This window comes from Pantherophis guttatus, chromosome 7 (genome assembly GCF_059756535.1).
Source record: "Pantherophis guttatus breed Tessera chromosome 7, ASM5975653v1, whole genome shotgun sequence".
NCBI classification, from domain to species: Eukaryota; Metazoa; Chordata; class Lepidosauria; order Squamata; family Colubridae; genus Pantherophis; species Pantherophis guttatus.
Window position 1 is genome coordinate 11,162,321 of NC_142069.1, and position 23,876 is coordinate 11,186,196.

Sequence of the window (23,876 nt, forward strand, 5' to 3'; positions counted from 1 at the left end):
GCAAAATACAAAAGAGCAGTGGAAGGGAAGGGGAAGGGTGAGAGAGAAGTGAAGAAAGGTAGGGAAAAGAAAAATTAGCATTGACTTCCGACTCTCTCTGTTGTAGTAGAATAGGGCATTAACATCAAATCACAGCTTTTTGCTTTTCCATAATAATAAGAACAAGTCATTCCTATAAAGATCTATCAATCTAATTTATAAAACCCAAAGTTAAAGTTACGTTCTTTTCCACATCAGGTACGAAATTGAGAAGCGGAATTAACAGGGGGGAAAAACATAAGTACTTTTGTTTCCACATGGATGATGGGCTTTTCTTTACTGAAACTCTTTAAATAATTTAATAATAAATTAATGTGAACTAATGGTCTCCTGGGTTTCTAGCCTGTTGTTTTAACCACTAGACCAAATTGATCCCTATATATACACAAGGGAGAGAAAGTGCAGGAAGCCAAACTTCCATTGGAACCAACGACTGCAAACAAGCTGAGATCCTTTTCTTTGGTTTGGTTTCCAGATTTTGTTCCTTACCTGAAGAGTCTATTTCACAATCGGGTTTACATGCTTTTCCTTTGTATTACCGTATTTCAATTCAGCGCTTGGATCGGGATGATTACTTTTATGCCCAAATACTTGGAACAGCAGTATGGAATCTCTGCATCGGACGCCATTTTCTACATAGGTAAACTGAATAGATGTGTGTGACAACGAGGGGTGGCTGAGTGTGAGTGTCAACACGGGAGTCAACAAAACTGGCGAGAAGGTCTTGAAGGGAATCAAAAACCTGTGTCAGTTTTGGAAGACAGTTTTCTTTTTGCTTCTAAACTGCCACATATTTTAGCTGGGGAAGTTGGGAGGGGGTTGTTGTTGGAGCAGTAGAAAGTTAGTCATAACAACATTCCGTACTCAAGGACTTTTGCCCACGTCTGATGCAGACTGCATGAAGATTGTATCCGGTGGAGTGTGAAGAGTTGATTGGACAATGTGATGAACTTGTGGGTGTGGGGCAGGGCTGTGAACTCTTAGCTGGGTGGGGGAAACCTGGAAGCTTTCAGATTCGGGTTTTCCCAGATGTGCCAACATGACATCTCTAATAAATTGGAACTTTGAGGAACCTCAGGCCTCAGAGCTTTATTTTGTTGGGGGTGTTCCTTGGAACCCTGATAACCTGGTTTTCGCTGTCTCTTATTCTAGGTGTCTACAATTTACCAATCATATGTGCTGGATATTTTTTTGGAGGCCTGATGATGAAGAAGTTCAAGATAAACACATATCAAGCTGCCCACATAGGGTTTTGGAGTTCCTTGATCGAATATCTCATCTATTTCTCTGCTTTTGCTATGTTCTGCAAGAACAGTTCTGTGGCTGGTTTAAGTGTCTCTTATAAAGGGTACGTACCTGATCCAACTTTTAGTCCAGGTTGCTTCACAGGAGACAATAGTGTTGAGAATTTGGAGTTATCCGTCCATAACCATTTGTTCCATTCATGAATTTGAAAAGGAACAAACCGTGTCTCCTTCAAGTACTAGAGGATTTGACTAGAAGACCTCCCAAGGCCCCTTCCAACTCGGTTATTTTGCTAGGGTGACATGGTAGCAGTGTTCCAGTATCTAAGGGGCTCTCACAGGCTCTGTCATTCTGTTATTTATTCAGTCTGCCAGGTTTTGGCATGAAAATGAAGATGAAAAAGGCCATCCCAAAAAAGTGTCCATGTTACTGTTCTGCCCCAGCTCCGGATTCCCAAGGATTGTGACACACACCAATGGTCCTTATCAAAGTTATAACGTACCAAGAATAAACAAAGGTAGCAGAAAACAAAGTACCAGAAAACAAGATACGATAAGACACTCACTCTCCAAAATGCTCTGTAACAATTACACTTTGTTTCCAGCAAGAAATTACTAACTGCGTGAGACTTAAATAGGCTAAGGGAGTGGCCAATTATCCTCAAATCTTACTCTCGAGGAAACCTCCTCCTCCCGAGTAGCCACTCCTGCCTTTTGGCAGCCCTGTGTGCTCGAGCATTGAGGAGAGGCTCCTCCACTTCGCTCTCTCCACTTGAAGGAGCCTCTGGAGGTTCTGAAGGCCCTGGCTGAGTCTCTGCCTCTGGCACTACATCCTCTTCAGCCTCCTTGCTGTCCGATGTGAGCGCTGGCTGTGCAGGCTGTTGGCGCGACCCCACACCAGCCTCCTCGTCGTCGGGATCAGCCATGATCCGCGCAGGCTGCTGGCGGACCACAACAGTTACTGCCAAAAGAACTACAAGATAGAAGAAAACATTCGTAGCTCAGGGTTGAACTGTGCTGTCCTTGGTGCTCTTTGAGCTTGGTAGTTTTCTTGCAGATGTTTCTTTACCAAACTAGGTAACAGCATCAGTGCTAGAAGGGTTTTGCTTCCTTCTAGCACTGATGATGTTACCTAGTTGGGTAATGAAACATCTGCAAAACAGAGAGTACCAAGGATCTCACAGAACTGCAAGAGTATGGTTTAATTACGTTGACCATATGTGGGCTGCAAAACTCCAGATGACCATTAGGTGGCAGGAAAACAATTACATATCCATCTAGTTCTCTATGGCCATCTAGTGGTCAAGTAATTTTTTGAGGCACAGATTGCTCACCCAAGACTTAACCCCTATGAATAAGAGAACTTGGACCTATTTTTGATAAGACATCTAGCAGACAGCTTTGCGTTAATCCTTCCGCAAATGCACAAACACCTTTTAGGAAGAATAGCCTCTTATTGTTGCTTCAGTCTACTCTCTTTTTCCCCACTAGTCCTTTGGAAAGAGATAATCTCTTTACTAACTAATCTGACCTGTGTGATTCCCACCTATAATGCTTTTTAGCACAAATTGATGGGACATCTACTTAGCCTTCATGCTCTATTAAACATGGTGAATGAATTTTATGAGGTGCTACAGATATCCCCAAACTTTTCCCCAGCATTTGAAGACTTCTGTTTGTCTAATACACACTTAGAGAAAGAGCTCTAATATAAGAGCTTCTTATAAGTTTATTTGTTTATTCTTTGTTTAAGCTGCTCTGTTGCTTGAAGGAAGCCATTGCAAATTGCATCTAAGCCAATTCATCAAATTGGTCCTATTCAAACAAATGGACTGATTACAAAGATGATATTTAGCCGGTTCGGACTGGTTCAGCCGAACTGGTAGCGGAAATCGCGGGTGGGCTCGCCCCCTTTCTGCCCCCTCCCCGCCTCCATTGTCCTATTTAGGCACATTTTGAAGCCACGCGCACGCGTGCAAGCCACGCGCATGAGCAAAGCATATGCGTGGAAGATTGTGCGCATGTGCGGAGGTTGTGCGCGCGCTCACATTTGCGAACCAGTAGGGAAACTAAGTGAATACCACCTCTGACTGATTTGACATTCTAATTCAAGCAATCAGCATGAATTGTTGAATTGTAGACCATTCGGCTGAATCTGCCTATTCAAGTTGAAAGATCGTCTTCCACATAGTGGATCATCCAATCTGATATGGTTTTGCTTAATTTCACATTGTAAGTCTTTAAATCTTCATCAGAACAGATTTGATGTTGTGAAGCTGGCACTGAGCAAAGCCACCAACCTGGTCATTTCCAAGAGGTTCTTCTCTTTTATGGCATGTGTGTTCTGGTTCAACTTTGCGTATGTTTTTCAGGATAGAAGAGCTGTCCTACACAGATGCATACTTGTATGCTGACTGTAACCGTCACTGCAATTGCTCTACAAAGACGTGGGACCCTGTTTGTGGGGAGAACGGAATTACTTATGTTTCATCCTGTCTTGCTGGATGTGGTGTATCCAATGGAACTGGGAAAAACACAGTAAGGCATACAATAGATTTCAGGCAGCCTCAACCAACACAAATGACTGTAGCTTAGCAGTAATGCCCTTACTTTGGATACAATATGCATACAAGCAGGGCTGGACTTCAAAATTTTTAGCAAGGGGTCCTCTGCCTGGCTGCTGGGTGGGCGTGGCCATGGTGGGCATGGCCTAGTCGGCCTCCTGCACCATGGGGGGAGTGTTTTTGCCCTCCCTAGGTTCCGGAGGCTTTTCTTGAGCCTCTGGGAGGGGGAAAATGGCCTTCCCAGGCTCCGGAGGCCCTCTGGAGGCCAGAAACGGGCCTTCCCGAACTTCTGGTAGGCCGGTACCCCCACTCTCATTATAATCTCCTTCCTTCCTTCCTTCCTTCCTTCCTTCCTTCCTTCCTTCCTTCCTTCCTTCCTTCCTTCCTTCCTTCTTTCCTATCTCCTTGCATTGTTGTGGTTGAAGCTGAAGTAGTCATTGACAGGTAGGGCATTGTAGTAGATGATTTTATGAGCTATGCTTAGGTCAGACCGAAGCAGAGGTGGGTTTCAGCAGGTTCTGACCAGTTCTGGAGAACCAGTAGCAGAAATTTTGAGTAGTTCGGAGAACCGGTAGTAAAAATTCTGACTGGCTCCGCCCCCATCTACTCTCTGCCTTCCAAGTCCCAGCTGATCGGGAGGAAATGGGGATTTTGCAGTATCCTTCCCCTGGATGGGGAAGGAATGGAGATTTTACAGTATCCTTCCCCTGCCATGCCCACGAAGCCACACCCATGAAGCCATGCCACGCCCACCAAGCCATGCCCACAGAACCGTTAGTAAAAATTTTTGAAACCCACCACTGGACTGAAGGCAGCGTAGTTCTAAGTTAATGCCACCAACGATCTCCACTGGAGATGAAAAGCAAGCTACTCACAATGCAACCTTAAATTGTTTCTGCTGATATTTTGACAGGTCCTTACAAACTGTTCCTGCATTTCAGCACCAGGATTTCTATTGGGAAATGGTTCGGCAGTGCCAGGGCAGTGCAACAGAGGGAAGACATGTGACACAATGCTGCATTACTTCTTAATTTTATCCTTAATCTGCTGTTTGATTTATTCATTTGGAGCCATGCCAGGTTACATGGTTCTCATCAGGTAAGAAAAGGGGAAGGGCAAAAAGCTAGTTTAAAAAGCTAGTCTCGGTTGACTGCAGAGGTTGGGGATGCTCCAACAGTGGCGATTTCTAAGAAGAGATTGGACAACCCTTTGTCCGGAAGGGTATAGGGTTTCCTGCTTGAGCAGGGGGTTGGACTAGAAGACCTCCAAGGTCCCTTCCAACTCTGTTATTCTTTATTTTGGATGCTGTATTCTGTGTTTATTCTATATTCTGCTCTGTGTTTGGGTTAGAAAAAATGAATCTAATGTTTTAGCCCATGGAATAAAGGTATAGTTTAGGGCATATTTTGCAGGGGTGAAATGCTCCCGGTTCGGACCGGATCGCCCGATCCGGTAGCGATGGCGGCGGGTGGTTTGGAGGTAGCTGAGCCGTGCTATCATCAGAGGCTTTTTCTTAACTTTTAAAAGCATTTTTTTCTACAACCTCTTTAGCCGAAAAAATGCTTTTAAAAGTAAAAAAAAAAAAAAGCCATTGATGATCGCGCAGCTGAGCTGGGATCGTCAGAGGCTTTTAAAAGCATTTTTTCTACAACCTCATCGGCCGAAGAGGTTGTAGAAAAAAAAAATGCCTTTAAAAGCCTCTGACGATCCCAGCTGAGTTGCCTGATCGTCAGAGGCTTTTAAAAGCATTTTTTTCTGCAACCTCTTAAGGTTGTAGAAAAAATGCTTTTAAAAGTAAAAAAAAAAAAAAGTTGGCCACACCCACCCAGTCACATTACCCCCCCCCACCAAGCCACGCCCACAAAACTGTTAGCAACAAATTTTACATTTCACCACTGATATTTTGGCAGGTCAGTGAAAGAATCTGCCAGTTTAGGAGAAAAATGGTTTATGCGAACAATGGAGATTTTGCATGTTCCTGGTTGGTCCGTGAGCTTTTCTGCCCAGCAGTAGAAAAATGGGGAGCAGCAAAAAAAAAATAATAATAATTATGCAAGCTCAAGGATGTATTGTTCATTCTTCCAATTTCTATTCCAATTATCAACAAAAATTGGAGCTGAATTGTGCAGGCAACTCTGTTTTTTTTTTCAACAAACATATGAGCTGCGGTGGCTCAGTGTTGCAGGCTAACTCTGCCCACAGAGCGAGGAGTTCAATCCTGACCGGCTCAAAGTTGTCTCAGTCTTCCATCCTTCTGAGGTCGGTAAAAATGAGGACCCAGATTGTTGGGGGCAAGAGGCTGACTCTGTAAACAGCTTAGAGAGGGCTGTAAAGCACTATGAGGCAGTATATATGTCTAAGAGCCCTGGTAGTGCAGCAGACTAAAGCACTGTTATTAACATCAGCTGCCTGCAATTACTGCAAGTTCAAATCTCACCAGGCTCAAGGTTGACTCAGCCTTCCATCCTTTCTAAGGTAGGTAAAATGAGGACCCAGATTGTGGGGGCAATAAGCTGACTTTATATAAATATACAAAAGTATGAAGGCTATTGCTTAACGCATTGTAAGCTGCCCTGAGTCTTCAGAGAAGGGCAGCATATAAATAAATTTTTTTTAAAAAAGTGCTATTGCTATTAATATTCTGATTCATTTCTCAAAACTGCTTTTGTTCTCCAGATCCCTAAAACCTGAGGAGAAGTCATTTGGTGTTGGTCTCCACTCCCTGACAGAAAGACTTTTTGGTAAGAGAGAGCCGCGGTGGCGCAGTGGTTAGAGTGCAGTACTGCAGGCTACTTCTGCTGCCTGCCGGCTGCCTGCAATTTGGCAGTTCGAATCTCACCAGGCTCAAGGTTGATTCAGCCTTCCAGCCTTTTGAGGTGGGTAAAATGAGGACCCAGATTGTTGGGGGCAATATGCTGACTCTGTAAACTGCTCAGAGGGGGCTGTAAAAGCACTGTGAAGTGGTATATAAGTCTAAGTGCTAAGTGCTAATCTGCACTTCACAGAGGGAGTAGGTAAGAGGAAATCATAGCCCTTGGGACTAACTTGTGAAGCAATCCTACGAAAATGTCTTTTGAGATCATGCTTCAATAGGGACAGTGGAACAGCAGTCTGGAGGAGGGAGGAAGACTTCCATTATACCTTCCAACTCTTTTTTTCTGTGCTCTGTACGTACTATAAAAAGGTTAAGGTTTCCCTGTCAGTCATGTTCAACTCTAGGACACGATGCTCATTGTCTGAAGACAATTTCCATGGTCATGTGGCCTGCCTGACTATACACCAAAGGCACACAGAACACTGTTACCTTCCCACCAAAGTGGTACCTATTAATCTACTTGCATTTGCATGCTTTCAAACTACTATGTGGGCAGGAGCTGGAGCAAGTAACGGGAGCTCATCCGAGCTTGGGTCTCAAACCCAACTGTCAACTCTTCAGCTGACAAGCTCAGTGTCATTTAACTGAACAAGCCAAATCACGTCTCACAGTTTAGCTAAACCTAAGTTGTCCATTAGAAAAGGTAAGATGGACAAAGCTTCTGGTCTTCCAGAAATGTGAGGATTGAATTATGTTACCCAAAAGGACTGGATAGAACTTTGGATTCAAAGGGAAGGAGGTTTTTTTTGGAGTACGTGAAAGCATTTAAATAGTATTATGGGCAAACCATACACATACTTTACCTGGGATTATGTTATGTGATCTCTGAAAAAGATGCAGCTGTTTTGGGGAGTTGCAAACAGGTGCTGTAAAGGTCCCACATGCTCTGAAACGTTCAGGGTACTGCTAATCCTTTATTCAATAGCATTCGTTATATGCTACTGTCATTTTGGATCCATGTTTCCATGTTAATGCCTTTTCATCCAGTAAGGCCTGCTTCATTCTGAAATGATAGTAGATTGTGAATCCAAAATTCATGGCCTTTGGACATGGAGATTGAAAATGGGTATTACTTTCATTCAGTGGTAGGATGCAACCAGTTTAACAACCGGTTCGGTGAGCCCGCGCTTCGCGTGCACATGCGCCTAACGAGCTTGCACGCAGCGTTCAAAATACAGCAATTTGAAGCTCAGCTGCTTAACTTCTAAGGCAGCCCCGGTAAGTAGAACAGTCGAGGCGTGGAAATCAGCTGTGTTGCGTGATCAGCTGAGCTAGAAAGAAGGAACTATAGGACAGGATAGGGCAGGGTGGGTGAGCTGATCGTCGGAACTACCGGTTCGCCCAAAGCGGACCGAACCGGCTGAATCCCACCTCTGCTTTCATTAATATACAATGAAAAGCATCCTCTTTGATGTTTTTTATTTTGTTTTTTTGGAGATTGGATGGTAGATAGTATTCAGCACAGATTACCACCTCATCTACTTTTCTGTCCCTGAACAAAAACGGAAGAGCAAGGATTTGCTTTAAGTTCTCATTGTTCTCAGTGTTGTGACCCAGGCCCAAGTAGTTAGTATTAAATGCAAACAGTTCGAAAACAAACAGATTTTATTAGAACAGCTGGGAATTAACTCATTCTCAGCATAGTCCAAACTAAATTAAAGCAAATTCTTCAAACCACCATTCCATATTTTATCACCGACCTTGATATAATTAGGCAAACTGCCAAAGGCTTTTCTTGACAAAAGTTCAGAAGCAGAAGACATCGACAAGAAATGAATACAGTGAAACAAGAAGCAATTCTCTCAACATTGTTTTCTGGCAAAGAGGCCAAGAGCTATTGCTGGTTTTTTAAGCCTTATGGGAGGGGCCAATCTTCTCTTGGCCCTAATCCCGAGTCGTCCTCTCTGCTTTAGCTGCTCCTGTCTTCTGGCAGCTCTTCTCATATGTGCACTAGGAACATGCTCCTCCTGTTCCTCTGCTTCTCCACTGTCAGCCTCTGGAGGCTCCAAAGTCCGCACATCATTCCCTGATGGCCCTGGCCCCATCTCTGCCTCCGACGCAGAGCTCTCATCCGGGCCTTCCCAGCCTCCAGGACTGGCCCATGTCCTTCCTCAGCCTCATCGCTGTCTGACTCCGCTACCAGCTCCGCAGGCTACTGGCAGATCACAACACTCAGAAAACTTAAAACAATGTGAATAACAATGCACCTTCTTTCTTCCAAATTCAGATTCAGGGCATTGAATGTTTTATTTACGTTCATAACGCTTGACATATCTGCTCTGAATTTGTAATGTCTTGATTTGGAGCGTTTTGCACATCAATTTTTGACAGAAAGGAATAAGTCAGTTTCTGGCCTGAGGTCATCCAGTTGGCTTTGTGCTTTAGGCAAAACTAGAACTCACAGTCTCCTGGTTTTTAGCCTGCTGCCTTAAGTACTGTGCTTAACTGGTTCTTGATGCTAGTAGCTCCCATCTAAAAGAAGAACTCCTGAGTCTCCGGAGAAAGGCTGCATATAAATTGAATAAATAAATAAATAAATAAAAAGAATAGTGTACAAGAAGGCATTTATATATCACAAACAGCAAAATATTTTGATAACTGAAAAAAACTTTTCTTGTCTTTATGTCATATCCCATGTAGCTGGAATCCCATCACCAATTTATTTTGGAGCTATGATTGACAGCACATGTTTGAAATGGGGAACAAAGACATGTGGTGGAATAGGGGCATGTCGGATGTATGATACTGAGAAATACAGGTATAGCTGTTGGATTATTGTCACTGCTGTTTCATATAATCCACCTCTACTTCTGCATCTACTGTAAGCTTTCCTTTCTTTATTGAATCTAGTCTAGTCTGATTGAATCATTCTGTCAAGTCTCTCCACAGAGGCTTGCTACTTAGAAAGCAAGATTCTTGCAGATTCACACTGTAGTAAGTAAGATTCACTGCAGAATCTTGAAAAGAGGCCCAATTTGTACTTTGGTTCTCATTTATGTAAATTTAATAAAACAAACAAACAGATATATTAGGGAAGGCTTTAAGGCGAGCATTCCTTACTGTCTTTTGATCTTCTTTCAGATGAAACATTAATTTAACAAGATGTTCATTGCTCATTTGATGTAACAAAAAAATGTCCATTCATTCTTGTTCTACAATATTTTGTAGAACAAAATATTGTTGTTCTACAACAGAACAACAGTTCAGTTGTTCTCTGAATCTTGTTCTACAGATTCAGAGAATTCCATTCAATTCTTAGTGTGATATGAAGACAAAGCAGTTATTCAAGACCTGCTCAAACATATTATTTAGGTTGCAGTCAATTACTATTCTAGGATGTTTTTCCAAATATTGTTACCAAGCAAATTATTCCTATTGTAATCATATCATATCACAACATACCACATCATATCAAAAGGAAATTATTGAGCTCCTTTTTCTGTATGAAGCACTCTCAATGAGTCCCTCCTTTCAACCCATCTCTCTAACCCATGAGGAAAATTTTGAATTTTATTTCTGTCTTCTTGGGTAGTTATTCTATGTAGTTATTCCATGTAGGGCTCAATTGTGGTCATAAGTCAAGGACTACCTGTACCTTATTCCACTTTAGGAGGAATCACAAATAAGTGATAGCACATATTATACCCTGTTTCCCCTAAAATAAGACCTCCCCGGATAATAAGGCCAATCAGGCTTTTGAGCATATGTGCTAAGCCCTCCCCGAAAATAAGCCCTCCCCCAAAATATTTAAATGCATGCGCAGCCATTTCCTCTGGTTAAGGTTAGGGAGACAAAATTGGAAATCAGGTAAGATGGCAAGAAGAGCCCAATCTTCCTCCACGTGCCCCAAAATAATAAGACCTCCCCAAAAATAAAGCCAAGTGCTTATTTTGGGGTTCAAAAAAATATAAGACAGGGTCTTATTTTTGGGGAAACACAGTATGTTGATGGCAGCAAGATTACTTTATGCACAAAAATGGAAAGACGCTTCAATCCCCACAATGATTAGATAGTTCTGTTGTTATAGGAAACGGCTGCTTTATACTATTATGTAAAAATAAAAAGTTGAGGTTTGATGTTACTATTTTATTCTACTGCATCAGAGGGAGTCGGAAGTCAATGCCTTTTTTCCCTTTTTTTCCTACACTTTTCTCTTTTCCCTCCCCTATTTTTACTATTATTTGCTTTCGTATTTTTGTATTTTATATTGTGAACTAATAAAAGAAAAGAAAATTCTGAAGTAAAAAAAGGGAGTGGTACAACCTATGAAAAAACAGAAACAGAATGCCAATAAAACTGAAAGCCTTTAAATGAAGTGGAATATGTTGAGTTCTGACCTAGGCTTCCCCCAAAAGCACGAAGCAGAATCCTGGTTCCAACCAAACCCCTTTTATTAAACAAACTGTGAATTCCTCTCATTCACCTTCAGCAAAGTCTTTCAAGGGAGAATTTACAGTCACAGACCTTATCTGGCTTGGAGAGCTGCCAGGCCGATATCTTCAAAACTTGGCAGAGTCTCAGAGAGTCACAAACCAATTAGGCGAACTAATTGTCTCCTGCAAACTCCGCTCCCCGTTCGCTCCTCTTTTATTCCCTCTGGGAGGGGCCATTCATCGTCCACCTGTGGCCTTACTCCCTAGTTGACCCTTGTTCTTTAGCTGTTCCCTTCATCTGGCAACTCTGCGCATGTGCATGCTGGGAACAGGCTCCAGCTGTTCATCTGCCTCACTGATGTCTGACTCCAAAGGCAGCTGATAACTAGCATATGGCCTTGGCCCCCTCTCTGCCTCCGACGCAGAGCCCTCATCAGAACCTTCTCCAGACTCCAGGACTGGCCCATGTTCCTCCCCAACCTCCTCACTGTCCAAATCTGCTGCCAGCTCTGCTGGCCGCTGACGGGCCACAACAGTTGGCTGTGAAATAGTGTTGTGGATTTAGTGACTCAAAATTGCCTTGTATTAATGCGGTTCAAATTGTCTTCCTAGATTGTTATACCTTGGATTGCCATCAGCTCTCCGTGGGGCGTCCTACATTCCATGTGTGTTTATACTCCTCATTTTAAGGAAACAGGCCAAGGATCAAAAAAGGCAGGACCTAGAATTGGAAGCCAAAGAAGAAGAAAGTGAAGAAACTGTGCAGAAGGATACGGTCACGTTTCAGAAATGTACAGATCCCCAGCAAGAGACAGCAGAAACAACAGCGAATGAAAACTCAGAGCCCCAAAAAGCCTGATGAGGAAAAAAAAAAACTGTATCCCAAAGCAATGAGGGGTAGGCTGCCTTGATGCCTTTGTGTTTCTCATAACAATATTTGAGGAATACACACATTTAGTACTCCAGACAATAGCGGGCTGGTACCTAAAATAGGTACATTTCTACTGTTAAGGTTGTAAGAAATATATTAACTTCTAATACCAGGTTCTGATCTGCTGGTGTTCTGTGTGTATGTGTGCAATTCGATTATTATTATGATTATTATTTTATTCATTAAACATGAAACTCAGTCAACTGAACATTTAAAAATGCATCACAAATACCATTGACTGGTGCTAATGGTTGATATGGGTTTCTGCCAGCGTCCTAGGTATCAACCAAGTACCAGTGGTGAAATCCAAATTTTTTTACTACTGGTTCTGTGGGCGTGGCTTGGTGGGCGTGGCAGGGGAAGGATTCTGTAAAATCTCCATTCCCCAGTGGTGGGTTGCCCCCGGTTCACACCGGTTCTATAGAACCGGTAGTAAAACCGGAGGGCGGCCCCACCCACCGACCACCGACGTCATGAAAACGCTTCTGTGCATGCACACGGCCCCGCTGTGAACCGGTAGTAAAGGTAAGTAGAACCCACCCCTGATTCCCACCCCACTCCAGGGGAAGGATACTGCAAAATCTCCATTCCCACCCCACTCTGGGGCCAGCCAGAGGTGGTATTTGCCGGTTCTCCGAACTGCTCAAAATTTCTGCTACTGGTTCTCCAGAACTGTCAGAACCTGTTGGATTTCACCAGTGGTGGTATTCAAGTAATTTAACAACTGGTTCTCTGCCCAAATGATTTCTTATTTATTTATTTATTTATTGGTTCGATTTATATGCCGCCCTTCTCCGGAAACTCAGGGCGGCTTACAATGCGTTAAGCAATAGCCTTCATACTTTTGTATATACCTGCTTAGTAGGGCTTCCCCCCCCCCAAGCGGTGTTCTTGAGCCTGGTGAGATTTGAACTTGCAGTAATTGCAGACAGCTGGTGCTACTTAACAGCACTTTAGTCTGCTGTGCCACCAAAGCTGGTTCTTCCAACAACCAGTTTGCCAAACTGCTCAGAAAGTTAACAACTGGTTCTCCCGAAGTGGTGTGAACTGGCTGAATCCCACCACTGGATTTCACCCCTGCCAAGTACCTTCTTAAGATGTACAATGTTCCGAGTAGCACAGTTTTTTGCACTTCCGCTGGTGTTATTTCAGGAAGCTGCAATTTCTTGATGCGTTTTGTAAAATTCTCGGACATGGTACCAAGTGCCCCGATGACAATGGGTATCACTGTTACATGTTTCATCCATAACCGTGTAACTTCAATGGCCAGGTCGCGATATTTCGTGATTTTTTTCCAGTTCTTTTTCTTCGACTCTGGCTTCTCCTGGTACAGCGATGTCAATAAACTGTACGCTTCGGCCCTCAACAACCGTGATATTTGGCATTTTATGTCCCAAATGACGATCCGTCTGTATTCGAAAGTCCCACAAGATCTTCACCATCTCAGTTTCAACAACCTTTTCCACTTTATGTTCCCATGACTTTTTGGATACAGGTAGGGTGTACTTTTTACATAATGGCCAATGGACTAATTTAGCAACTCAATCATGTCTAGCTTTGTAATCAGTTTGCACGATTTTGCTGGACTCGCATATTAAGTGCGAAACTGTTTTAACTTTGTCATTGCAAAGTCGGCAGTTTGGATTGTCAGTGATTTTTTGTATCTTCGCTTCCAGGGCATTAGTTATTATTATTATTTTTATAATAATAATAACTTTTAATAATAAATTATTATTATTATTATTATTATTATTATTATTATTATTATTATTTCTGTTTTTATTTCAAAATTTCATCAAAGGAATGGAAGGAAATATGATGAACCCTGATGGATTTTTCCACTGTTTTAACATGGGGCTTAATTGTACAATCAGTCTCAAAATCCCACATATCCAGTCTTATCCCAGACAGGTGCTGATCAGACCCAAAATTCCATAACTTCAAATTCCTGCATTTTATTTTCAGAGACCAACTAGCATCGAAAAATGGTTTGATTCAGGTCCTTGTAAGCTAAATGACCTATAAAATCCAGATTTCTAAAAAATTGTCTACTACCCTGTTTCCCCCAAAATAAGACCTCCTCTGATAATAAGCCCAATCGGGCTTTTGAGCGCATGCGCTAAAATAAGCCTCCCCCTGAAAATAAGCCCTCCCTGAAAATATTTAAACGCAGAGATGGAAATCAGGTAAGACGGCAAGAGGAGCCCCATCTTGCTCCACGCACCCCAAAATAATAAGACCTCCCCGAAAATAAGGCCAAGCACTTATTTTGGGGTTCAAAAAAATATAAGGGTATAGAGCAGTGATGGCTAACCTTTTTGCCATCGTGTGCCAAAAGCAAGGGGAGTGCGGGGGTGTCACACACGTGTGTGTCCACACCCATAATTTTATGCAACCCGCTTGCCTGCGCATGTGTGTGCACCACCCCTGCGCTCCCCCCGCTTTTGGCACATGATGGCACAGTGGGCCCGGTAGACCCGTTTTTCACTCTCCCCATGTTCCAGGCCCTTTCTAGGAGCCTGAGGAGGGCAAAAATGGCCTCCCCCTGCCGGAGGCCCTCCGAAGGCTGGAAACGGTCCATTTGCCGACTTCTGGTGGGACCGGAAAGCCCGTTTTTCAGTCTCCTCAGGCTCCCGAGCTTTTCTAGGAGCCTGGGGAAGACGAAAACGGCCTTCCCCACCCACCCTCGGAGACCCTCTGGAGGCTGGAAATGGCCCATTTGCCAAAAATCAGTTGACTGGCACGTGCATGTGCGTTGGAGCTGAGCTTGTGTGCCCACCAATATGGCTCCGTGTGCCACCTGTGGCACGCATGCCATCGGTTCGCCATCACGGGTATAGAGTTTACAGCCTAAGCAGAGGGTTGGACTAGAAGGCCTCCGAGATCCCTTCCAACTCTGTTATTCTGATGTAGCAACTAGAACCTAGTTCATAACCTGGATAGATTTTTTTTCTTTGGCTTTATTGTACAATTAATACCCTGTGGTACAAGTTTCATTGATGTAGTTGATTAATACTTGGCGGCAGAAAACAAGGTCTTATTTTTAAATGATCATTTACTTTATTTTTATACTCCACGTGGGCAAAGCCTACCATGCTGAATAGAGAACATTCTAACCCATTGCAGGACATTTCATTCTTCTCCCGAAACACAAGATCTGATAGTGGAATGGCAATTTAATCCTCTGAATTTACATGAACCGAAACTTGGTTCTTTGCTAGAAACTCTGGTTTCTCTTGATTTATATATAAGTCTCCCATCAAAATTTTTTTCCCCCCATCGCCACTTGGTCTTGCCAAAGATGATTCAGCAGAAACAAGGGTTCTGGGTTTCATTATCTCATAATAGTAATGCAATCCACTTCCTCACAAACAAGAATTAAAAACCTCCTCAGCGTTTCTCTCTCGTTATTTGCTTTGTGTGCCAAGGTACCCTGGGAAACTGTGAAGGATACACTGTGTTAAGTCTCACAGCGCGGAGAAACAACTCTTTGTTATTTGAACACAATCCGATCTCTCCCCCACCCTCTGCTCCATTTCCCCCACCCCCATCCCGAAGGTTGCCAAAAATTTTGCAGCCCTTGCATGACTCTTAACGAAGCCAGGGAATGCTTCAGAGAATCTTAAGGCACCGAATGTTTGTTTAACAGTTGGAAACAATTGGTCTACTGTAGAGAATCCAAACATCAGCTGATTTCCTGCGGCCTAGACCGTCCCTGGTTTTCCCAAAATGTCAGCTTCCATCTTTCCGAGCATACATGTTTCTCCTGCAATTTGCAATGCACAGTTTGTAGTGTTTTGCGTGTTTCTCCTGCAGTTTGCGACTTTGTGCGTAAGAGAGTTGTTGCTTTAGAATAGAATAGAATAGAATAGAATAGAATAGACTAGAATAGAATAGAATAGAATAGAATAGAATAGAATTTTTTATTGGCCAAGTGTGATTGGACACACAAGGAATTTGCCTTGGTGCATAGGTTCTCAGTGTACATAAAACAAAAGATACGTTAGTCAAGAATCATAAGGTACAACACTTTATGATAGTCATAAGGTACAAATAAGCAATCAGGAAACAATATCAATATAAATCGTAAGGATACAGCGACAAGTTACAGTCATACAGTCATTGGTGGAAGGAGATGGATGATAGGAACGATGAGAAGATTAATAGTAATGCAGACTTAGTGAATAGTTTGACTGTGTTGAGGGAATTATTTGTTTAGCAGAGTGATGGCGTTCAGGGAAAAACTGTCCTTGTGTCTAGTTGTCCTGGTGTGCAGTGCTCTATTGTGTCGTTTTGAGGGTAGGAGTTGAAACAGTTTATGTCCAGGATGCGAGGGGTCTGTAAATATTTTCACGGCCCTCTTTTTCACTCGTACAATATACAGGTCCTCAATGGAAGGCAGGTTGGTAGCCATTGTTTTTTCTGCAGTTCTTTACAATGTCATCCTAATTCCTTCAAATATGACAGGGGTGTCAAACTCGATTTCATTGAGGGCTGTATCAGGGTTGTGTCTGACCTTTGGGGGCCGGGGTGGGTATGGGCATGGTGGGTGTGGCCAGCTTGATGTCACTCGTGTCGGGAGTTGCGTGTGGTGGCCTAAGCGCTCTGCCAGCGAAAACAGGCTCCCGAGCCTCATTTTCGGCTGTGCCAGCCTCCTGCAACCCTCTGCACATGCGGCCACATGCGGCCCTCGCTAGTTCCATTTTCTCTGGCACAGGCACTGTGGGCCAGTCCTTTGCTGTTTCCAGGGCGGCCCCATAGGCCAGATCTAAGCATGGATCCAGCCCTTGAGTTTGACACCTCTGACGTATGACATGAAGTTTGCTTGGACTTGATTTAAGGCAAGCACAACTGCACAATCCCTACACAAGGGAGGTATATCTCTAGGTTTGGGAAAACTCTGTGATTGATTGAGATACAAGTAATAATAATAGTTTTTTAAAAAAAGATCCATCTTATTAATCATGAGGGGGTGTGATGGAGAAACATGTTTTAAAGACAAAGCGGCTTCCTGCATCCCCCCACCTTTGTCGATGGGCCATTAAGGCCTCAGCCAAGCTCACTCATTTCCCCCCACCTTTGTCAATGGACCATCATCTGCAACACAATAGGACCCATCTAGCAACAGAAACTCCCCACATGGCACCTGGGAAGATTACATCAGCCAGCAAGGCTAGCTAAGACCCCCACCCCCTGGGAGTCTGACAACCAATCAGGATACTCTTCCTGGGCCCCAGGAAGTTCAAGCTCAGAGAGGGCATAAAACCAAGGCACGCTCAGCATCTCGGCCCTTTTCTGCTCAGGAACTCAAACCATGTGATCCTGTCCACCATTAAACCATCTTTCCAAGCAGTCTCCATGTTTCCAGTGTCTTTTCCCCCTCTTGGAACTGAACCCAGAAGGACATTTCTTCCAACAGGAGGAGACAAAGACAAACTCCTGTACTTCTGAAATCTTATGAAGGAAACTGCAGGGATTTATCCCGGCAGCTGCCAGGAGTCAATGTTGACTTGAAAGCACAAACAATAATATGACTTTTAATTCGTGGTTTCCTTAAAGCAGGGGCCTCTTTGTGTTCAGGCTTATGTAGAAGCCTGCAAAAAGTCATGCTACTTTAATAAACAGCAAGAAGGATGAAGAAATCTCTTTTCTTCTTTTCTGGTTCAAATCTCTTAATCTTCAGCTACGTTCAATGTTTGGAGTCTGAGACAAATGTAATCTTCCTGCATTTTGTCCATAACATGCAGGATTCGATTTATTTATTTAAGAGATTTGTATAGCATTTCCTTTCTTTTTTTTTTTAATTCATACATTCCCATCATTCTCAGTATCTCTGCCTCGCCTCCCCAGATATGTATAATGAATCAATAGAGCAAATGGATTAAGATAAATCTAATCTGTTTACCTGTTTTGCTTTTTGCAGAAGAGTTTTTTCTTTGAGTCTTCCTTTCTTCCTCAAATAATCTCAGTAGATTAAATCTCCAGATTGTTTGAAAAACAAAATTGGATATATTTTGTTCAAAGTGTAAGTTACACTGTAAAATACACCTGTGTTGCATCACCCTTGGGGAGGTGGGAGTGTTTTCCAAAAATATACCCATAAGGAGGGAGAAGGATAATCTACAAATAAAAACAACTTCTTTTCCCTTTAAAGAAAGCTTGTTTTCTTTCCTTTTTCCTGCCCTCTAGTGGCTATTTATAGAATTCAAATGCTCCGTTTGCCCAAGAGTAGTGTTTCTCAACTTCGGCAACTTAAAAATGGGTGGACTTCAACTCCGTGCTGGCTGGGAATCCTGAGAGTTGAGGTCCACCCATTCTCAACCGAGTTGCCAAGGTTGAGAAACACTAGGCCAGAGAGTTTCATATTGCACATAAAATATTTAGATGGGGTTAGCATCTTTGGCTAGCAACTGTAGGAGAAGCACAGGCAGAGCTGGGGAGTGTGGGTGGAGTTAAACAAGTCATCAGCCTAGAATCATTATGTGTCCACAAATGCTCCAAGTCCAGCCCCCCTTGACCTTTATTTGGAACCAATTGAGGGCTGAACTTTAGTTGACTAGATTTTTGTTTTGTAGCCAGGGGTGGGAATCAGCCGGTTCAGACCGATTCAGGTGAACCAGTAGTTACGACTAGCAGCTGGGACCGCCCACCCGCCCCAGCACTATCCCGTCTTGTACAATTGCTGTTTTTTTCATGCAGCGTGCATGTGCGCAAGGCACATGTGTGACCGAAGCTATCCCACCCTATAAAATCACTGGGTTTTTGATGCAGCACACATGTGCGCAAGGCCAGTCCCATACAAACACTGTGTTTTTGATGCAGCTTTTTGATGCAGTTTTAAAGCGCTCCATGGCATAGGACCTGGATACCTTTGAGACCGTCTGCTGCCACCAACGACCTCCCACCGACCAGTGCGCTCCCACAGAGAGGGCCTCCTCAGGGTGCCATCGGCCAAGCAATGTAGACTGGTGGCCCCCAGGGGAAGGGCCTTCTCTGTGGGGGCCCCTGCTCTCTGGAATCAACTGCCCCCAGAGATACGAAGAATTCAAGACCTCGGTGCCTTCTGCCGTGTTCTGAAGACCTTCCTCTTTCAGCAAGCCGGGCTGGCTTAATGCTTTTTAAATGTTTTTAATATGTTTTGTTATTGTTTTTTAACTTTGGGGCCAAATTTATATATTTCTTTTTAAACTGTTTTTAATGTTTGTATTCATGTTTTTTACTTTGGCTGTACACTGCCCTGAGTCCTTCGGGAGAAGGGCAGTCTATAAATTTAATAATAAATAAATAAAATAAATAAACATGCGCAAGGCACATACGTGAGCAAAGATATCCAGTCCCATACAATCACTGTGTTTTTTACGCAGTGCACATGTGCGCGAGCGAAACAAGCATGTGCACATGCATGCTCACATTTTCGATTCTGGGTGAACCGGATGTTAAATTATGTGAAGCCCACCTATGTGTAGTTTTGGACAATACATCTTCTGAACTGCAATGGAATATATTGTTGGAAGGAAAATCCAACTAGTTCAGTTCCAATCCAGGAAACAAAATGGAGGCTGGAGGCTGATTGGAAAGAAGGTACATTTATTGATGAAGCAGAACCACCAACCACATGTGGTTCTGGGGCAGCTGACCAAATGGTTGAATGAGTGGATGGATCTTTATAGGTTTCTGTGATTTTGAAGTTTGAACTGTTCTGGATAGGGGGTTGTGCAATGAAGGGGCTTGTGTCTTTTGCTAAATGATGGTGGGTTAATCCTATTGTGTCCTAAAACAGGGGTTTCCAACCTTGTCAATTTTAAGACTTATGGACTACAACTCCCAGAATTCCTCAGCCAGCTTTGGGAGTTGAAGTCCACAAGTCTTAAAGTTGACAAGGTTGAAGACCCCTGTCCTAAAAGGTCATGTCCTATTCTTGGAATTTGGGTGGAGGAGGATGTAAATTTTAATCCCATCCTTGGAGGTAAAGTTCTTTTGTGAATAGGCTGGCCCAATCTTTCTTAATGGGTACAACATATCTGCTGGGGGCTATTAAGAAGGACTGGGTCTACCTTCTGTTTTTAAGAGCATGTGTCTCCATATTTCCTTTTGGGGAAATATAATATTCTGCCTCTTAATATCCCCTCCAAATATTTCATTCTTCTGGAGGGTGGGGGGATGGTATCCATCCCATCTGATGGAATGCTAAGGTATGCTTAAGCAATCCATGTAGTAGTTGCAAGCCTACTGGGAAAAAAAGTACTACTGTGTTTCCCCCAAAATAAGACCCTGTCTTATATTTGTTTGAACCCCGAAATAAATGCTTGGCCTTATTTTTGGGATGTCTTGTTATTTTGGGGCGCGTGGATCAAGACGGGACTCCTCTTGCCATCTTACCTGATTTCCAGCTCTGTCTCCCTAGCCCTAATTAGAGGAAATGATGGGGACCAGCTGTGCATGCATTTAAATGTTTTTTTGGGGGGGGCTTATTTTAGCGCATGCACTCAAAAGCCCAATTGGGTTTACTATCAGGGGATGCCTTATTTTAGGGGAAACATGGTACATGGCGTAGCAGGAGGGAGACATCTACTTTATGGCCCAGCCTTGCCACCTCCTCAGTGGGTATACAGGTAATCTTTGACTTACAATCATTCATTTGGTGACCATTCAAAGTTGCAACAGCATTAAAAAAAGTGATTTACGGCCCTTGTTCACTTTTATGACCGTTGCAGCATCCTCGTGGTCAAGTGATCAAAATTGAGACGCTTGGCAACTGGCTCATATTGATGAGGATCGCAGCTTCCCGGGGGTCATGCAGGGGTGGGTTCTAAATTTTTTTACTACCGGTTCTGTGGGCGTGGCTTATTTTGTGGGCGTGGTTTGATGGTCATGTGACAATTCTTTAGGATTTAGCAGGTACTGGTCTACCAGGCTTTTAACTGCTTGCAGAGCTGTACCGGTCTACCCATTTGTTTTTGGAGGCACCGGTCTACTCATTTGTTTTTGGAGGCACCGTCTACCACCACACTGCCTTTTAACACTGATCAGCTGTAGGGCGGCCCTTTGAAGCCCCGCGGCAAGAGTTTAAACAGCTTTTTCCTTCTAGCTGATCAGCTGGGACTCAGGAGGCAGCACTAGATTGGGGGTGGAGCCAAATAAAAGGTAAGAATAATGCAGGGGGGGCGGGGGGCAGAATCGGTTCGGTGATGTCGCCCTGAGTCTTCGGAGAGGGGCGGCATATAAATTAAATAAATTAAATTAAATTAAATTAAATTAAATTAAATTAAATTAAATTAAATTAAATTAAATTAAATGTCACATCGTCACCGCTACCAGCTCAGCGGAACCGGGCCAAACCAGGAGGAACCCACCACTGGGGTCATGTGATCACTTTTTGAGACCTTCTGACTAAGCGAACTCAACGGGGGAGCCAGATTTCACTTAACAAACCGTGTTACTAATTGATCAACTGCCATGATTCACTTAACGAAGGTGGCAAGAAAAGCCGTAACATGGGCAAAATTCACTTAATTGCTTTGCTTAGCAACTTTACTTTACTTTTACTTTACTTTTATTTGATTTATATACGCCCTACTCCCGAAGGACTCAGGGCGGTGAACAGCCAACAATAAAATACATACATACAAAATTTAAAAAGCAGAAATAAAATCGAATTAAATAGTTTGGCCCAGACAGATTAAAACCCCAATCAATTTGAAACAAATTTAAACTTTGAATATTAAAAATACTAAAAAATGTTAAAAATATTAAAAATTGTTTAAAAAGAGGGAGAAAAAAGCAACAGAAATTTGGGGAGCAATTGTGGTCGTAATCTGAGGACCCTTTGTAAGGCTTTGAGGACTAAATTCACATTTCAATGCACTCAGCCGCCCAAAACACCAAGACCAAAATTTGCAGCATGGTTTTGCATCGTGCATCGGAAGTCTCCGATGGCTGTAATCCCCATCTGTACCTGCCAATCAACTGCTATGACACTGGTTGCATTGTACAATGGAGTTAGTTAGGTAGATCCCCAGTAAAGTGAAGAAAGGCGTTCCTGAAGGTACCAAGAGTTTAATTTAATTGAAGGAGGTATATTAAAGGTACGGCATGCAGCGTTTCCTGCCAACAGAGTCTTAAAACAAATGAGTTGTTGGCCAGAGACCAATTCTGGGGGTGAAAAGCAATTAAGGAAGTTTTGCAAGAAGTTGGATTCTGCGAATAAATATGCTTTGAAGAGAATACCAGCGGCGTTTAATCATTGCTCCGTTCCATAAGTTTCAATGCAATAATTTAACAGAGACCAGATAAGTTTGAATGGGATACTTTTTGCCCTGGGTGAATGGGGAAACGAAACAATGAAGCTCACAGTGCTCTTTTGGAGGCACCCTGGCCCGTTTTATAAACTTGCAAACAGACTGTGATTGTTACGACGTGATCGTTATGATTTGTGGCCCAGGCTTGTCTCGGTGCTACGATTAGCAGAATGTGCCTTCCTCAAGGTCTCTTGGAGATGGTGCAGTTGCGGTAAAACCCTGGTACCAACAATGCCGGCTTTAAATTCTCTATAGGACAAGTTGTATCCTTTTCCTTGGTGAAAAGTTCAATCTCTCGATCTTTCTGGAAAAGGCAGGGTGCAAGGAAGAGAGAATGCGAACCAAACAATGAAAGATACAATAATAAGGATTTAGTTAAGTATCACATTTCCATCCCGTTTTGCGTAGTTGCAATTTTCTATAAAAGAGATTAAAATATAATGATGACGATGATGATGCTAGGATGCTGGCAGCAACCCGTATCAACTCTCAGAGCCAGTCAATGATATTTGTGATGCGTTTTTAAATGTTCCGTTGACTTGAGTTTCGTGTTTAATGAATAAAAGAGATAATAATAAAATACGACTTACCTGTATCCAAAAAGTCCTGGAAACATAACAGGGGTCCCCAATCTTTCAGACCTCAGGGAACCACTAGATTCATAATTTTAAATCCCACGGACCACTAATATGATCTGCCTAATGACTGTCTGGGTGGGCGTGGCTAGGTGGTCATGTGACTGGGTGGGTGTGTCCAACTCAATGTCACTCACATCGAGGGGCACCTCACTGGTCTCGACTCACCCCTCCCCTCCAGGCCACTCCTCGCCTCCCCACCCGGGCTCTGTAAGGCCCCAACAGGAAGCAGTTGTTGGAGCTAAGCAACCACCATGAGAAAGAGTTGGCAAAACAGTTGGCTCAGTTCAAATTGGATCTGACCAAGAAGGAGGCTCAGCAGAAGCACCTCACTCAGGACTAGGAGCATAGGCTTTCCAAGCAGAGGGAAGACCTGCAGGAGTGCAAGGCCAGGGGCCTGCGCCTGGAGGCTCAGTGGGCTGAGATGGTCAGCCAGTTCCAGGCCATGAGGCAGTCCCACTGGAACAAGGCCCTCCGGCTCCTTGTGGCACTTCCCTCCAGCCTTCGCCCAAAGCCCTGCACCAGGAGGCTGATATCACAGTTGTCGAAAACCGAAAAATACACTTTATTGATATCACTGTACCAGGAGACATCAGAGTCGAAGAAAAAGAACTGGAAAAAAATCATGAAATATCGCTACCTGGCCATCGAAACTACACAATTATGGATGAAACATGTAACAATGATACCCATTGTCACTGGGGCACTTGGTACCATGTCCAACAGCAATAAAATCTGGCTATCCCAGGTCATTGGGAAGGACTGGATAGGTGGATAAAAATGCCAAATCCAGACTAAACAAATGGCTGGCTATGGGACCAACCATAATAATAATGATAAAAATATAAACAATTTAAAACATGTTCTTGCCTCTTATATGTTGGATGCTAAAAGGAAATTCCCACAGCTGGGAATGC

The 23,876-nt window shown here is 43.2% G+C and overlaps 2 protein-coding genes across 7 annotated transcripts in view; one reads left to right on the forward strand and one right to left on the reverse strand.

Moving 5' to 3' along the window:
- Nucleotides 1–12,138, forward strand: part of LOC117680105 (solute carrier organic anion transporter family member 1A2) — a 38,678-nt gene extending 26,540 nt beyond the window's left edge. For 4 of the 6 annotated variants that reach the window (XM_034442612.3, XM_060688597.2, XM_034442610.3 and 1 more), the window contains exons 9-15: nucleotides 515–679; nucleotides 1,192–1,387; nucleotides 3,656–3,821; nucleotides 4,761–4,945; nucleotides 6,524–6,588; nucleotides 9,363–9,480; nucleotides 11,708–12,138. In XM_034442612.3, the coding sequence (XP_034298503.1) occupies nucleotides 515–679; nucleotides 1,192–1,387; nucleotides 3,656–3,821; nucleotides 4,761–4,945; nucleotides 6,524–6,588; nucleotides 9,363–9,480; nucleotides 11,708–11,954 (1,142 nt within the window). In that variant the 3' untranslated portion in view covers nucleotides 11,955–12,138. Of the gene's footprint in view, nucleotides 1–514; nucleotides 680–1,191; nucleotides 1,388–3,655; nucleotides 3,822–4,760; nucleotides 4,946–6,523; nucleotides 6,724–9,362; nucleotides 9,481–11,707 lie in introns of all 6 variants that reach the window. The other 2 variants (XR_015728709.1, XR_015728710.1) reach the window with 1 other exon arrangement.
- The window catches only part of IAPP (islet amyloid polypeptide), a 64,891-nt gene extending 46,840 nt beyond the window's left edge, over nucleotides 1–18,051 (reverse strand). The window contains exon 1 of the mRNA XM_087873008.1: nucleotides 17,932–18,051. The gene's annotated coding sequence lies outside the window, so the exon portion shown is untranslated. The remainder of the gene's footprint in view (nucleotides 1–17,931) is intronic.
- Between the last annotated feature and the right edge of the window lie 5,825 nt (nucleotides 18,052–23,876).